This window comes from Porites lutea, chromosome 8, assembly GCF_958299795.1.
Source record: "Porites lutea chromosome 8, jaPorLute2.1, whole genome shotgun sequence".
Taxonomy (NCBI): Eukaryota; Metazoa; Cnidaria; class Anthozoa; order Scleractinia; family Poritidae; genus Porites; species Porites lutea.
In genome coordinates, this window is record NC_133208.1 from 15,498,657 (window position 1) to 15,516,421 (window position 17,765).

The 17,765-nt window shown below is 39.8% G+C and overlaps 2 protein-coding genes across 2 annotated transcripts; one reads left to right on the top strand and one right to left on the bottom strand.

Moving 5' to 3' along the window:
• Window positions 1-59: 59 nt before the first annotated feature.
• LOC140946734 (elongator complex protein 6-like) lies at window positions 60-9,011 on the bottom strand. Its single transcript, XM_073395841.1, has 7 exons — window positions 8,923-9,011; window positions 7,858-7,936; window positions 7,539-7,609; window positions 6,640-6,800; window positions 4,619-4,802; window positions 2,222-2,374; window positions 60-762 (listed from the first exon to the last, which is right to left on the bottom strand). The coding sequence occupies exons 1-7, from the start codon at window positions 8,974-8,976 to the stop codon at window positions 643-645; spliced, it is 822 nt and encodes a 273-aa protein (XP_073251942.1). The 5' UTR covers window positions 8,977-9,011; the 3' UTR covers window positions 60-642.
• A 73-nt stretch (window positions 9,012-9,084) lies between these two features.
• On the top strand, window positions 9,085-17,459 carry LOC140946430 (F-box/WD repeat-containing protein 2-like). The gene is made up of 6 exons (XM_073395556.1): window positions 9,085-9,598; window positions 10,332-10,526; window positions 11,767-11,900; window positions 13,756-13,842; window positions 15,043-15,206; window positions 16,954-17,459. The coding sequence occupies exons 1-6, from the start codon at window positions 9,085-9,087 to the stop codon at window positions 17,234-17,236; spliced, it is 1,377 nt and encodes a 458-aa protein (XP_073251657.1). The 3' UTR covers window positions 17,237-17,459.
• Window positions 17,460-17,765: the final 306 nt, after the last annotated feature.

Consider the following 17,765-nt stretch of genomic DNA (forward strand, 5'->3'; position numbering starts at 1 on the left):
CAAATAGTCAACAAAACACAGCCGCATTTCAGGTATTCATGAATGCGAGTACTCTTCACCAAAAGATTTGCAGTGAGAGTGAAAACAGAGACTGAAACTTTGGGGAAGCACAAAAAAAATCCACGCTTTCGGTTCCTTGTGCCCACGCGAGCAGCGATTTCAGATTTAAACAAGCCTAATGACTGTTTTGCAGTTTAAAGTGTAAACAGCTTTCTAGAACACTAAAATACAGGCCACTTAGCCAAAGGGCATCTAAAGTAAAGTATGTTATAATATTTGTTCACGAGCAGCGATCCGAAAAAGTTTAAATTAACTTTTGGAGTCGTAATTAACGTTTGTCATAAGGCATTGAGGAATGATGTGAATTAAGTAGAGCCCCCGGGTAGGGAAGCATTATTCCGTGAATTCCAAGGTCACTGCTTGTACTTTGTGAGGTGATGAGAACCTGCAACCCGAAGACTTTTCAAGACCATGCTCTGCTGCATTTTGCCACCCTGATCTACATGAAGACTAGGCATAAAAAAGCCCCAGGCTATCCAGCCTTTAGAAAACAAAGATGTGCGAAGGCTTTACCGCGAGGGGTGTTGTTACTATCCGCTCTCTTGCAGTCGACTGCGGGTCGAAACAATTTGTTACCTTCCATCATAAAACAGCTTTCGACATTCCAGGAGCAAAAAATGTCACATTTTTCTCCAAAATCTTGAACTGTAAATTTCTTGTATGGTGTTTCGTTCTGTGCTGGTCTCGTTGTGTTATGGTAAGCTGCACAAGAAAACGAAAGTGCGACGGTCAGTTAGGGCCTTGCCACATCTACGCGATGTTTAGAAGATCATGTACCCATTTTTATTAGTGGGGTTGGCCTTGTGTGCACATTAAAACAATCAAAAACGAGTTTATGAATTCGACCTTAACCAACACAGGGCCGCACAGCCCCTGTACATGACCAATAATTAACAGGATTTGTATTATGCCTGGGTTTACGCTCAACCTGCCCGAAAAGTCATCTCGCCCGAAATTTTGTCATGCTCAACAACATCCAAACATACTATAATACATTTACCGCGTCTGTTTCGTCTCATCAAGGCTTAAAAACAAGATATCTTCATAATGTATCGCGCTTCTTTCGTCTCATCAAGGCATAAAGAATGGGATACATTGGTTATTTATTGCACTTGTTTCGTCGCAATTTGGTTTAAAGAACGAGACTAATTTCACGAACTGGTTTTTTCACTTTATTTCTCTGTGTATTGCTCCCGATAAAAATTCCGGTGACATTACTTAAAAATAAATTTCCGGCGAACTTACACTCTGCTTTCGGGCGGCTTAAAGATTACATATGGCTGGTTGGATTTTTTTCGCCAACAGCGCGCTACCATTGGTTACCGGATCACATGACGTCTAACAATGAAAAGGATTCCCGCCGAAGAGAAGAATTGGTTCATGTCCAGCGTGCGTATATCGCAGGTATATAGTGAGAATTTTGGAGAGCACGAGAGAAGCTAAAGCCACCATCAGCTACAAGCAACTTAAGCTACAAAATTTGGTGTAGGCTACTTCTTCTCCGTGGTTGCTCCGCAACTAAGTTTACTGAGCCAACCGCAGAGGGAAAGAAGCCAGTACCATGAATTATCATAATTTGGCTTTTTTAAAACCTCCTTTATGGCAGTCATTTGCACTGTCGTCTCGATAATAATAATAACCTTTATTTTAAGAGGGTGACACCAATTACTATGAAGTATTCTCCCTAGTGGCCCTCTAAAAACAAAATTGATAATAATAAATTACACTCCTGACAATCATGATAAAAAGCCTATTTACAAAATAATAGTAATTATAATAAAAGATCTAAGAATTCTAGTATTCTCCCTCCCTAGTGGCCCTCTAAAAACAAAATTTATATCTATAAATTACATTAATCGCGATAAAAAAGCCTATTTACAAACAGTGATTATAATAACAGGTTCTTAAAAATTCTAAAAATTTAAAAAATTGAGAGATGTTAAAAACCGAAGTGAATACATTGGCAAAAAAGGGAATCCAATCTACAATGATATTTAAAAAAAAGCACGGATTTATAAAAAATCAGAATAACTTTAACTTTATGAATTATTAACGATTTCAACATTCAGTACTTAATAACTTGATCACTTAAGATCCTGTAGCTAGTAAGCAAAAACTGTGAAGACGAATAGTGAGACACAAGAAAGTACTGATCACCAACCTGACCATGAACGTCTTTGCAGTAACCACTGCTAAGCCCTCTGACATGAAGTTCCATGTGTGAATAGTGACACAGTTGTTTCCATAGCAACAGTGACTCCTCGTCTTCCACATCACTGTCATTGTGTACTAATGTGACAAAGCACCCATTTAACTAAGAAGTGAAAGAATAAGAAACTCATCAAAAGATAATCAACTTTGGAGTAACTCAGCAACAGATTTGGAGTACAGATTCTTGCCCTTGGATATCATCGACCAGTCATATAACTAACGCTTCAGTTTAGCACACACGATCCCGGAAATAATCTTTGCACAAAAGCTTGTACCTATTCTACCCGAAGTTTATGAATTGGCAAGATCGGGGACTGATCGTTTCGCCTACGCGTCGTTTCGCTAACACCCCGTCCGCCCAAATTCTTTTAAAAGTAGTTTCGCTTACGAATCGAAACGAGCACTGCACATGTATATACCTAAGCAATAAAACGAAAATGTCCGATACCTCGTTCTTTAAGCCATTGATAAGGCGAAAAGAAGTTAGAGAACAAGCCTATGAACACTGCACGTTAGCGAAATGATTTAAGACGTTAGCGAACAGGACGCTAGCGAAACGACTTGTACGCGAAACGACCGTAAATCGACAGGTTTCATAGCTCAATACTTTTTTTAAGGTTTACCACTTTTTAAATAGACTCTCTGTAAGCTATGAACATATGAACGGACGTGAGTGTCAAAACGGCACAGTCTTTCTAGCTTGCGTCGAGAAAAGTGACAAGCAGTGAACATTTATTTATTTATTTGTTTATTTATTTACTTACTTATTTATTTTCACTACAACTTCTTACAGTGAGTGATGAGGGGACCTCAGAAAGCCAAAAGGCTTGTACAAGGAGGTCTTCTCCCATGATTTGGTAATTATTTGAAATAATTTGGGACTAGGGGGCAGAAGAATACGTGTGCTACCACACGTCTGCACCGCTCCAGTCCCACAAGAACATTGTGAAGTTGGGAGCTTATTTCAAACCAATGTTAAGGCGAGAGGAGGTTGTTTGAGACATCACTTATATTTGGTGAGACACTTCTATCATATTATAAGGAACTTTTTTTTAAAAAGTTACCCACATCTTTAAATTAAACCCGGCCTACAACTTTAGGGAAGGGTAGAGAAAGAACTGAAAGCGAGTAGTGCTTCATATCGTTGGCTAACTTGGCACTTTGGTGCTTCAGAAAGGAGTGAACCCAATAGATCATGCTATTAACGAACTAGCCTGCAGTGCAGGCGTTTTCTTTGAGCGCGCAATTTGCTCGCGAAAGCGCCATGTTGAAACTTCCCGAAGAGAGGAGGAGATGGGGCGAGTCAAAGGGAGCGGGGAGGGGGCGGGGAGAGAGAAGAGAAAAAAGAGTATTTTTTTCTCCCCTCCCCCTCCCCCTCCCCCCCCTTTCCCTCTTTCGCCCTCGCACCTACCGTAAGGGTTACTATTTCTACTCTCCACAATCTTCCACTGTCATAAAATCAAAGATGGCAACTACAACAATATTACGAACACAAACAAGGTTTCGCCCACCCAAAATACGCCTGCACTGCAGGCTATTAACGAACAGTATTATTTCATAATCATTAACACTCAGTATTATGTGTGACGGTAACTCTTTATCCCTGGTCCGCAGGGGCACCCAACGAGGATATAGTTCAAAACCACTTAACATAGCATTGTTGAACGTATTTTAGTATTCAAACGGTAGATATAGGCATATTTTTATCCCCTAAAAACTTTTCATCTGTTCGGATTTCCTAGCTGAAAGTCGAGTGATCCGAAAATTATAGGGATAAAAACTTACCTTCTCGAAAATTTCCGCCAGGAAAAGGCTCCCGAAAATTCTAGGTGGCCTTTTTTAGGGTCAAAATCCGTTAAAAATGGGTAATTATACCATTTTGTAGATGTTCGAAAATCCCAGGAGAGGCAGGCAAGCAAGAAATTTTACAACAAATGCTCCGAAAATTCTAGATCTCAAATCGTCTTCCGAACAGATATTTTCCCGAAAATTGCCGTTGGGTGCCCCTGGGTCCGGTATACGGTCGTTTCGATACAAGTCGTTTTGTGATATTCACCCATTGGCCAAAACGTTTTTCATGTTTACCCGCAAACTACACTCGAAGTGATCGAAATTTTTTGTGCAATTTCACTGCTTGAGTTCGTAGCGAAACGACTTTGTATCGAAACGACCGAACTCACCCTGGTCCTGGCTGCTCAAGATAAGTGCTTTTCTAGTCTAGAAACTGTTCACAACAAATGGTGTATAGATAAAAGCGTTGGGCAAACTGAAAATGACTTAGAACGCGGTTTTATCAAACACTGGTTAACTCCGTTTAAATAACCGGCCCTTTAAGTTTAAAACCTACCATGGTTGTAGAGCAACACATCAAAGAATAACAGTAATGCGCGAAATCAATAACATTTTGAACATGTATTCCAATGGACAGAAGACAGGACAGGTCATCAATGACTAACAGACAAGGCTCTTTTTCATTTTCAAAGGTGGACTTGATTCTGTTGTAGAGTGGCTGAAGGGTAAAACTAGCATTCCTGAAAAACAATAACAAATAATAAAAAAAAAGCATTTACCAAATTCTCTGAATTCTTGAGGACAAAGAGGCAGCATGCTCTTACATCCCTAGTGGTCATAGGTTTAAGAGGTCCAAAAACTCTCACTTTCAAAACGAGGCTAAGTGTAAAACCTTTCTTGTGAAAATGAGTTTTATTTGCACGAGAAAAATATTACTGGCTTTGCACATAGCCTTGCTTTGAAACAGGGCTGGGGCAACTCAGAAATGGCCCTATGCAAACTGGCCCGGACTAGAGTTCCATTTTGACCATGTACAAGTGAGATTTGTTTGTTGGTAACTTTGCCATTCTTGTCAATAGCTAACTGGGTCTCTGTAATAACTGGGCTTTATAAATCCTCTTACTTTCTATGTGGATCACATGCTACCAATAATCATTTGTGTGGAGTGTTAGTAAACTTACTAACTGGTAACAAAGCTTCTTTAAGTGGGGGTACTAGTAGGGGTTGTAAAGCACTTGACTGTAGAGTGGGATTTCTTAAATTCATCCAGAACAATACTCAGGATCTTTTAAAGTTAAAATAAAAATGCAGGTTATTCCTTTGTCCAGAAAAAAGCTAGTTAGACAGGGTTGTCACTAAGATTTCAAGTTGCCGGGTAAACACAACAAGTAGGCGGGGAATCAAACGGCTAGGGATTTCTTTTGGTTCTATTTTTCTTCTATTTTCCAAAAAAGTAGCCGGGGGCCACTCTCTTAGTAGCCGGGGAATCCCCGGCCCCCGGCTCTTAATGACAACCCTGGTTAGAAGAAGAATTGAAGGGAGCCTAGTACTCTGACCTGTGAAATCCAAGGTGCCTAGCATACATGTAGGATTTCTATGAAAAAAGCTAAGATTTCCTAGTCACCCAATAGCAACAGTAAGATGCCAGAGACCACTCCCTGGCTAGTGCTTTAAATCAGCAAGTGGCTCTGATTAGGGAGTTTAAGCCGCAACATTTTTGAGTGACGCATATCAACCAGAAGTGGACTTTTTGCACTGTTGAGCAATGATTATGAATAAATTTTTAAACAAATCATCTCTATAAGAGCAAAAACACTTACATGTAGCAATACAAATTTGGTAGTATCAAGACATGTTAAAAGAGAAAAAGGCTCACTTCCCGCTAACATACGTCGCTCAAAAACATCACTACTTAACCCATTCGCTCCTAGAGATTTTGCCGAAAAACGCGTTTTGAAGCTAGTCGAGTGGTTTTCTGGTCACTGTCGTGCTATAAAGAGCTAAAACTTACCACAAACTGGTTTACAGGTCGAACACTTCGCGGTCTTCTGATCCAGATGCAAAATATCAGTTTGCGAAGTTCGGGCATGCGCAGAAAGCAAAATTTCGACATAGTTTTTGGGTTTAAAAGTGACACAGCAGTCTTGACTTTTACTTTTCGCTTTCTCTCCTCCCTTCTTTTTTTGCTTTTCTTGCCTCATTTTTTTTTCTCTTGCTGGGCATTTAGTAGGCTTGATTTTGGTGGGAAGAGTTTTTAGGAAAGCTTTTAGGATCTTAGGATTAGGCAAAAGGAAAGGTAGGTGGGTAATGGGACAAGATTTTCATGGAGATTTTCAGGTCAATGTCACGTGGTTTTTTGCTTGTTTCTCCGGTGTCCTTGACTGAATTGTGCTCATTCTGGTATGGTTTGAAAGATCTCTTCACTCTGCACAAGTTAGTGAAGAAAGTTGTCCTTGACCGTTAAAACTGATGACGTCACAATGGGTAGAAAGGACCTGGATCCGCACGGGCGGTTACGGGCGGTTCAGGGGCGAATGGGTTAAACTCCCTATTAACTTTTTCAGGTTGACAATGTACCTGAGATTTGCAAATGGGTTGTTGTCACCAGAATCTGAGTCTGCTGTACTTTCCTCTAAGGAATCTTCTTCATCTTCATCAGCCAAAGCCTTAGCTAAAAGCTTCAAGCCATCTATATATGTCACTTTACCACTCTCGCATGCACTTCTGAGATTAACACCCTTGGAGGAAAATAGAAAAACCCCCTTGAAACAACACAGCACATGTAGACAGAATTCAATGACTCACTACTATTGTTAGTTCTTGTGAGTTTTGACTTAACAAAATAACCTTAATACTTAAATGGAACATTTTTGTACAAATGTACAGGTACATTTAAATTATGACCAAGTAGTGTTTACGAAGAGAGTCGTATCGCATTAATATTAGTCAGGGTGCAAATAAAATCACTTTTACAGCTTGCCATTCGGGCAAGCTGAAACTAGCATTTACTAGCCCAAACGTCATTTTAGAAAAAGTTAACTTAGAATGCACTAAGCACGCTTTTTTCTACAAAGGTGAGAAAAATTTTTAATAATTCTTAGGGTTGACAATTGTTCGAATCTTCCTTTTAGTGTAACTATTTTGTATTATAGTAATTTGATCTTTATCCATATTGTTAATTTTTTTAATTTCATTTCATTTTTTCATTTTTTATTTGTAATTTTTCACAGATTTTTCTTAAAACTGATGCAGCAATCCTGTATAAATATGTTTAAATTATTATCATTATTTCAACTAGCCCCGAAAGCTTTTTAACAAGCAGAATTGATTTCACAGTTCTTCTTCTTTGAATTCCTCATTAAAAAACATCACTTGCCCATTGGACAAGTTAAGAACAGAATTCACTAGCCTGATGGCAAAATCCACTAGCCCTGGGCTACCGGACACTACTTTCTTTGCACGCTGTTAGTACTTACTAATTTCTGAGCAACGTTGTTGTAATGAGAGAAGGACTGGACCAATGCAACAAAAAATACTCTAAAACCACCTGAAAAACAGATGACTCATGTGCATAAAAAGAAAAATCAAGTCACGAGTGGGATATTCACATTAAACCATGAGAAAGCATTAATTAATAACTAATTTATCGCAGACCATGCCACTCAACATAATGATGTAAAAAAGGCATCAGCAACCTTATAAGGGGTTAAATCATAGATGTTGGTTACTCATGGCTCTTTATATTATAAGGATGTCTTATGAGATAAGTCCGAGCTATGCTCAAATCATCTTTACCTTTGATGTAGAGTGCTAAAAAGTGATGGATAATGAAGCTTCCATCATTCTGCGAGTCTGACAGTAGTATAAATTTTCTCTGTGAAAAGAAAAATGAGGTTGACAGTTATTCCTAGATAAGTGAATGTTTATGTTTTAGTTAATTTTTTTATTTCAATTAATTTTTGTTTTTCCTTCAATGTTTTAAATTCATTACCATACCGTACCATACCCAAAAACAATGGAAAAATAAAAAACTAACTACAACATTTATATTACATTTGTTGACATTTGTGCTACACGTGGTTCACTTTTGGGTGGCATTATCTCAGGTTGCCTTTACAGTGGTGTACGTATTGCATTGGTGTTGGCCAGTTGCCTGACAGAGCTTGTAATATGCCTCACCCATGCTGCTGCTTCATCCTTTCTAGTTCATCCAAAGTCTGGGGTACCAAAAAGCCCCCATCTTCTTTTGCAGTCCCTACTTGTGATCATTATGGGGAGTGCTTACATGGGGCGATATCCCAATGGCCATATCCCTACCATGAAAGTGGCAGGTACAAAACACAGGTCACAGGTCACAAGAGCAGGTCACTGTTCTACTGTTCTATCCAGTCAGTAACAACTCAGATAACCTGCACTTTTGACCTGTGATCTGGATTTTGTACCTGCCGTCATGTAGGTACAAAATGTGACAGCAGGTCACTTAGTTTGCTCTTGCTCTGGAAATAGCTGCAAATACTAACTTAATGGCATCATCTTAGAGCACCTTGTTTGCTGAGCATGGGGTGGGAGGAACTCCAGCATGAATTAATGGTACAGTTGATTTCACTGAGACCAAAGACTGCGTTTTACACCCCTAAGCAAGACGATGGACATAACTGCCTCTTTCACAAAGGAGTTACCCTCCACCACCCATCCTCCGGCCAGGAGCTAAGAAGCACATGCATAAAACATTTTCATGTACATGTGGCCCGACCCGGTCCCAGGCAACATTTGTGGCCAAATATTCGGTAGCTTAGCATTGTTCTACATATGATCGCGGCTAGAAAGGGATAAAAATGAACTTTATGAACGTAAATGTACCTTGGGGGGATCTTTTTCACTAACGTTTATCAGGGAATTCAACTCCACAAACATTCCTTTGGCTTCGACCGACCCTCAGCTGCTCGCTTAAAAAAGAGTGCGCCGACGCATTGTTCGTTCAGCGGCTGCTCACAATGGCTTAAACCGCGGTAAACTGGGCACATGTTCAAATGTAACAACAAAATGTCGGAAAAGTTCGAAATGTGGCTGCAAAATCTGTGTGATACGTTCAACTCTTTGACTGATATTCAAAGAAATACGACAGTGGAATGCATCATAAATCTATGTGGACCAGAGCAGCTTCGTTTTCTATCCACAAAACTAGAACTTCTAGTTAAAAGAGACTACCTCAAGTGCTTACCTTTGGAGCTGAGTTTTCACGTGTTGAAATGGTTGGACCCTGTTTCCTTGTGCCGTTGTTGTCTTGTGAGTAAGATATGGAACAAGGTTATTTTGAGCTGCGATGGTGTATGGCAAAACGCTTGTAAGCAACTTGGGTTGAATGTCGAAGAGGAACTTGCCGACAATTCAAGTGCATCTTGGAAGCATATTTACTCTTTACATATACAAAATATAAGAAAGCTCAAAAGTGAAAGAGCTGTAGAGAGGAAACAACTTTATGGTCACACAGCTCGGGTGTTTGCTTTGTATTATCATGGAAATTATTTGGCAACTGGTGAGATTATACGGGTTGTGAATAGGTGACCCAATGCTTGGTTGTACAAAAAATTATTTTTTGAACGGAATGTTCTAATTTGGATCCTCCCCACCCCTTCCTCAGACAGATAGCAGGGAGCTTCAGCAAAAATGTTTTAAGGGGTTCATGTCAACCACAAGTGGACTTTGTGCATTCTTGGGCAGTGATGTTGCCCAAATTTTCGGGCAGATTGTCTCCATTAGAGTGAAGACACTTCATAATACAAATTTGTTAGTGTCAAGACATTATAGAAGTGAGAAGCCAGTCGACATATGTCACTTATAAATGCCTTTGTTTAAGCTCCCTATTTTTCTTTATAGGTGCCATTATTATTATAATTTATTATTATTATTATTATTATTATTATTATTATTATTATTATTATTGTTATTATTATTATTATTTTTGGTTTAGTAAAGTAAACATGTGAGGGTGAATCTTCATTCCAAGAGCGCTGCAAAAAATTTCAGTTTTGGTTGGTCTTGGTTGTGGAGGTGCAGATAAAAAACTTAGCAACCCTTGGATGTTATTTTGTCAAGGTTGAGGATACTTTAAAATTATTTAGCAGTAGTTTTAGTGCAAAGAAATCAGGGAAGGATGACTTTGTTTTTCTTTGTTTGTTTGCTCTGAGGATAAGCTCCTCTTCAACTAACTTTAAGCCTGTCCAATTTTTGCCATCGTTGTGGCTATCCTGATGTCATTCTTTTGGTAGGATCTGATGACCGGTCAGTGAGACTCTGGGACTTGACAACAGGACACTGTGTATATGTTCTGAAAACCCATACATGTGCAGATATTTGTTTTGACGATGACAAAGTCATTACTGCGTCATTTGATAACACTGTTAGTATGTGGGACTGGAAAACTGGAGATGTCTTACAGTGCTTCAGAGGTCACACTGCAGCAGGTAATCTAGAGTTTAAAGTGCATACCTAATAATGATCTAATAGATGCCTAGGTATTTCACATTTAAATTAGGGGATGTCCAACACAAAGGAGGCACTTAAAAGAGAGAGAGAGCTGTTTATTCTCTTAACTGTAACAAGCTTAACAAAACTAAATGCTTTCGACCAAAAATATCAAGAGAGGTTATAAAATAGCAGAATATCCAGTCCATCCATTGATATGTCCAGGCCATCTTATTCTAGAGATCCATATTGCTCTTTCAAATCTCAACTTTGACATCAGAATTCTTGTGCAGGGTCATTGTGTTGTCAGCATTGGCCTATCCTCACTTTGATCTTGACATTCAACTAGATGCAAGATGCATAAACCCTTGTTAATCAAGCAAGAAACTGCATAAATTAAATGATTTTGCCCCTTTTTGCAATTTGCTGGTATATATTGCAAAGTATATGTCATGGGGGACATTTATTAGACAGAGGGCAATTATTATTAGAGAGGGGCATCTAATGCAAATTTAACATTGTGAGTGGGGTGTTTATCAGACTACATGTAAATGTAGAGGTGTTTATTTGAGATGGGGCATCAATTAAATCATTTATTGTAATTTTTTTTGTTATCTGATAATGGATTCTGGTAGGATTCTCAACTCAAGCATGGGAACTACAGTGTATTGAAATTATTTTAAAATAATTATAGGACTTGCCCACCAAGACCTTGCAGTTTAAAATCTAAGACAGAGAAATACAGTTTTATTCAGGCCTTCTGATAATTTGAGAAAAAGTATTGAGAAATTACAGAATTTCCATGAGGATATGTCTTATTTTACAGCAGAAAATGTGTATCATATAGCACATTTTGTGATTTTTTATGAGAGGATTGGAGAACATATGGCACATTTTGCAATTTTTCGTGAGAAGATTTCACAAAGAACTCTTGTATTCAATGGATTTGCAACAAAAATTAAATATTTCAGAGGCTTGCTTTGAGTTTACAATGTTTCCAGTTTTGCTAATTTAAACTAAAGCAAATTTAAGTTCATGATTTTGTAATTCTTTCTTCAACAACAACAATTTCCCAAACAGGTGGCCTCATTTTAGACTAAAACTCTGTGATTTTTATCCTTTCCTACGAGTAAATCAACTGCTTGAGAAATCTGCTCTGCAAATTGCAAATCTATAATAAATTGTTGAAATGTGTGATCACCAGAAGTACTATTGTTTTTCCTTTTCCATCTGCTCTAGTTTTTACAGTTGATTACTGTGATGACCAGGACACAGTTGTGAGTGGCTCGGCAGATTCCACTGTCCGAATATGGAAGATGTCAACAGGGCAGTGCTTACAAACCAGATATGGACATACAGACTGGGTAATAAAGGTGAGATTTGTAGCTTTTAAATAGAATGCAAGGTTCTCCAGACACCATGACTGGCAAAAATTCCGTCTTGTCTTTATGGAAGCCCTGGCTGCTTAAGAAAGTAATATTTTAAGGGGGATAATAAATCTGCCATATTTTCTTTTACAAGACTTGATTGGGTGAAAGCAAACAAAATATATATAAAGCAAATAATCGTAAATAAAGGTCCCATCTTCATCCCTAAAATTTGTTCCTGGTTTCTCAAGAAATGTACTGAAATGCAGGGCTCCCCAAATTAAAATTTTCCCCAGGGAGCACGCCAATATCACTCCACTGGATGGAACTGATTGCCCTTTCCACATCCATATACCTGCCAAGTGTCACGCCTGCTGATCGAAACCTTTGATCTGACGCCTATTCATGCCTGTGTTCCAATTTCTCCCGCCTAGTAGAAAAGTTTGAGCCATTACAGCAGTAACTGGCACATTTTGAAAATAATATTAATTATTTAAAGAAACTGGAACCAGTGAGACCAAAACGGCGCAAAAACTATACCATTTGGGGTGGCACATACCTATATGGCTTATGTAAGAGAGCACCACCCCCCCTTGGGGGGGTATATGAGATAAGGCCTAAGTGATGTAACCTCAACCTCTTCTTTTCACGGTTGTACAAGCAAATACAAGGGATTTTGGAAGAAGAACCTGGAAGCGGATAAGAAGTCGTCTTATACGTCTACGGCTTCTTTCCACTATAGTTTCCACACAGTTCTTATTAATAGCTGCAGTTTAATCAAACCCTCGTTATCAGTCTCCCATACAGCTTTCTTTCTAGTATTCCAGTCGATCAGATCATGAGATGTGAGCAGAAAAAAAAAATAGTGAGGGGGTAGGGTAGGGGGTGAGAGCGACACTCCTCTCACCCTCTCTCTCTCCTCCCCCTTATTTATCCTGCCCTCTGACCTCTCGCCAGACTCAACCATTTAAACACCTGGGACAGGCTTGTTGTCATGTAACAGAAGCATTGTGTGACCTGTTGGATGATGATAATAATAACTTGGTTTAACACCAGTGGAAGGTTTAAAGATGCGTCGGACACGGTATTCTCACGTGAGAGAGAAATAGATCTTATTACAGCCTCTATGTGCCAGATGCTCTATCAAAATTAATGCAGTCTGGGGGGTGTAACTAGAAATTTTCTTAGGCTAGGCACGTTTTTCAAATCTACCCTTCAAACTCTTCTGCCAAATCGTACTCGCGCGGGTGACTTGATTGAATTTCCGTTGTTTGGCAGTGAGGTAATTATCTCATCTTCTCACAATAATCTCTGTTGGTTTTAGAATCGTGTTCTTAAGGATCATTTCTTTCCTTTGTTTTACGTCAGCTGTGAGTAATACATTAGATTACACTGGAGATGAGCCGTTCCCCGTTTTTATTAGAGAGCCTATGCAACAACCACGGTGACGGCTACGAAAACATCACTTAAAAAGAAAATTCGCTCTGCCTCAAACTTTATCGCGCTTATTCCATCTCGTTTAATTCGTCAAATGTTGGCAATTTTTTTTGGGAGTTGAATTCTTAAGGACTGTATAAAAGTTCAGGAAAAGAAGAAGAAAGTCGTTGTCTTGTGTTCCCGTCCTTGACAAAACCTGAAACTAGGCACTTTCACGTGGTAGCCGTGTAACGACGGCAAAAAAAATGTACCAAAAAAAAGTGATGCACGTGCAAAGTTGTTGGTTGGTAATATAAACCTATCGCTTTTTTGCCGTTCTCGTTCCCGTCGCCGTCATCGTTGCTTAAGCTCCCTAATTACGATTTTTAACATCGGCTACGCCCCTGCAACTAACACATGGCGAATCCTATTCCATTTTTTAAAGGTTATTCTCAGAAAATCACAAGTGGAATCTCAAATTATAAAGAAAAACAAGTTGGTACTGCTAAGTATGGACAAATGTGCAATTAAGGTATGTTGTTAAAAGGGAAGTAGAGATTTAGATCATTGGATCCTTAAAACCCTCTCCTGCATTAATTTAATAACCAAAATTCAGTGATTTTTTTTAAACTTGTCGGTTGTTAAACGAACAAAATTGTGCCAACGGAGAGCTCATATTGAAATTACGGAGAGAGAAAACAACATTCATTGATCCTTTAATTAAGGGCCTGTTTACATGGAGGTGGGGGACCCCAGGTGGGTGGGGTAACCCGCCTGTCCATATAATCTCTCATTTTAATTTGATCACGTTTACATGATAGGTGGGTTGATCCGCCGCGGTTTACCTCACCTAGCTGGGGTCCCCTACGTCCATGTAAACAGGCCCTAAGTCTGCGATCATTTGAATTTTTTGTTATGGTCTCTCAGTTTTTGTCCGTTCTTTTTAGTGCTTTTTCAGGGAAAAGCCCGGTCTTTTTCGTTTTGTTTGTTTTGTTTTTGTTTGTTTTTCTGTTTAGTCTTTTCGTGCAGTTTTTTTTTTTCATGTAGACTTTACTGAGAAGTCTGAAAGTGCAAAGTGACCAACAAAGTTTAAGTTCTAGTTACATTCTGTTAGATCGTTGCTCCAAGGATGGGGGGTGGGGTAGCGGGAATGCTCGTTGGACAGTTAGAATTAAAAACCCCAAGAAGACAAATCCAGGTGTGGCTCAGGCTTTACTTTACCCCTGAAAGAGACCTTACTAAAACAGGCTGCCAATTACAACAGTAAATTAAAGGGGGCTTTGTCAAGAAATTTGTTAAAACTCAAACGGTAAGAACAGCCATCAAAGCAACTTTCCAAAATTCAGTTCATATAATATATTTTTTATACAGCCACGGCTTGTGTGTGTTAGGTCGTATGCTAATGAGGAAAAGTGTAGACAGTGTCGACAGCAAAAATTCGCCTATAAGTTAAAACTTTAACTTTCTGCCCTAAAACCTTAAGTTAGACAAAAAATCTGCAGTTGACATTCCCCGAGCGAGACGATGAGTATTCCACCTCCTCTGTAATTTGAGTGTCTTCCTCTGCTTCCACTAAGGCCTGTAGCTCTACATTCCCGCAAATTTGAGATCCCCACACGGTGTAAAACCACAACCCAGAAATATGTTATCATACTTGTGAAGTAGTCCTCGCGTGATAATTACATGTAGACATTCAACGAGTCCTTTACGTACTGTATTTTTTTCGTGGTAGGTCTGGTCACTAGCTCAAGACAGTGAAAAGTGCCTGGGAACTCTGAGCCCATTGGAGTCAAATATTCATCTACATCCTCGTCTCCAGTTTGATGGGAAAACTATTGCTTGTTCTTCAGAGGCGGGAGTTCTGTTGTGGGACTTAAAAACTTTACAGATAACAAGGTAGGAAAGTCGATAGTTCAAAAAACGTATTTTTTGTACTGTTCATAAAAATCCTCGAGACAACCATTCCTTTCAGGGTCCGAAGCAAACTTTTCGCAGCTATTCGCCCATTTGCCTTTTTAGAAACGAAAAGGGAACTGGACCCACTCAACTATTTCGCAAAGACTTCTGGGACTGTTACTTGAGACAGAGAAAAAATTGGCCAATATCTGACTGGCTGCCCTGCGAGCAGAGGCTACATTTTCGCTGTGTGAGTTGACGTGCGAAAAGTAGCCTCTGCCGAAAACCGTTCAATTTTCTATCGTGCATGCGCGAAATTCGTCACGCGATTCGCAAGCAAAATCAGTAATCGTCAGGTCTGGTTTAGCGTGTCGTGTTAAAGGGGCAATTGTTCAGATTGTTCACCCGTGATTTCAGGCGTGCACCAAGGAACAATACTCAGCCTAATCTTATTTATCATTGATATAAATGATATTTCGACAAACATAACTTCAACAGTCAAAATCTACGCTTATGACACCAAAATCTATCGCACGATCAATGAGGCTGATAAGGATATACCAGCCTTACAGCTTGACCTGAATAGATTAAGCGATTGGGCTAACAAGTGGCAGTTGCGCTTTAATCCCGAAAAATGTGAAGTCATGCGTGCAACGCACAGTAGGGAGGGATCAAAGCCAAGTTAGTCGCTAGGTGTTCAACAAAAATCTGTTGAAAGTGTCAAGGACCGGGGGGTCACAATAAAGGGGAACACTGGGAATGAGTGCAAAGATAGCCCACGTTTTCTATAAATTTGCTCTATGCAACTTGGCGCAGAAGGGCGTTATGGGAACCTCAGGGATCTGACTACTCTGGAGTGTGAGTCTAAATAAGAGTACGAGATTGTAAATTAAGGTCATGTGGTTTTGGCTATGATCACCTAACCCAGGAACCTTGTCCCCAACTTGTGCTGGTCAGCAGTAGGAAGGAATGAGAGTTCTGAACAAAAAAAATGATAATAACAGGCTCTGCTTAGAATTCCAAAGTCGTTCTCGTACTAGTATCTTTTAAGCACGCTATTATCTACCAACTCTTGGGTCCTCCTGTGGTCGCTTGAGTAGTCAGCCTCTAAGGTCGGTATTCAAGTACATCGATCGATACCTCTGTTATTAAAGATTGTATGGTCACTGCTAGAGACTGTTATTTCCCTATTGGTTCGTTTCTAGTGGTCGTGAGATGGGGTCGATTCCCAACACTATTTGGGAGCTTAAGCAACTACGACGACGAGCACAACGACGACTTCAAAAAACAATAGGCTCAATGATCAAAACAACAGCTTTGCACGTGCATCATGCTTTTTAGTACATTTCTTTGACGTCCACTGCACGACTACGACGTGAAACCTCCTAATTTGCCGTTTTATGGAGGACGTGGACATGCGACGACGAATTTTCCTTCCTCTTTTTGAACCTGAATAAAATCCTTAAGCAGTCAACTTCAAGAAAAGTCGCCAGTATTTCACATATTGAGCGGGTCCAAATATACGCGATTAAGTTTGAAAGAACGCAAGTTCATTTTTTTTACCGACGTTTTCACGGCCGTCGTCGTCGTCCTCGCTTCAGGTCACTATTGTGGTACGAAAATGATTATGAGGATATTTTATCATTGCATTACTCATAAACTGGCTAATAAAATTGTTTAATCGATGATAACTCTTTGGAAAATGGTGCGGTTTTTTTTTGTAAAATACTCTTACATTTATTCGCAGGGTCCTCACCGCATCGCCTTCCAAGTGGCTGGTAGCTTACGGACACGTGTATACTCTTCTAATGGACATGAACTCTCTGTATGTGGTAAGGACAACAAACGAGCAAATCGTGGCGGAATATTCTCTTCCTCCGTTTAGAAGGTCAGTGCGTGGCTCTAACTTTATCCCCGGTGAAATCACGTGGCTTGATGGTCTCCCTACCATACCCCTAGAGAACCTTATATTCGCCACGAGCATGCCGGACTACAGTGTTTTACTGCTCATACTCAAAGGCGGAACGTGACATAAAGTTGAACAAATCGCAATCTCGTTCTCCCCCAGAGGCTGCTTTTCCGTTGCAGTGGCGGATCCAGGGAAGGGGCCGGGGGTCCTGTGCCTCCCCCTTATTTTTAGACCAAAGGGAGGCCCGACCGGGTCACCCCTTATCTCAGGGTCTGAATGACCGCCCCCCGTCCCCCGTGGACGGTCTGGTCTGGATCCGCCACTGTCTTGTGCAGCTGAAGGGCAACAACACGTCCGCTGGACAAGAGTAACGTGGCCTTTGGTGGAAAGAGGTTGAACCTATCGAAGTTCTTCGTATTGTACTTGGATGGGTACTTGGAATTATTGAATAATCGAAGAAGATAAAGAAAAAACTCAGAGAAGGTTAGGATTATTGAATAGGTAGAAGTATAAACACTTTGTGTTCAAATTCAGGTGGTAGTTATAATAAATTACAAGAAGTTTCTTTTTTGTGACTGCTTTGAATGAATTACTTTTCGTAATTTCCAGTAGTCGATGAATCCAGACTGTACTTTTATCAGTGCCGTTTC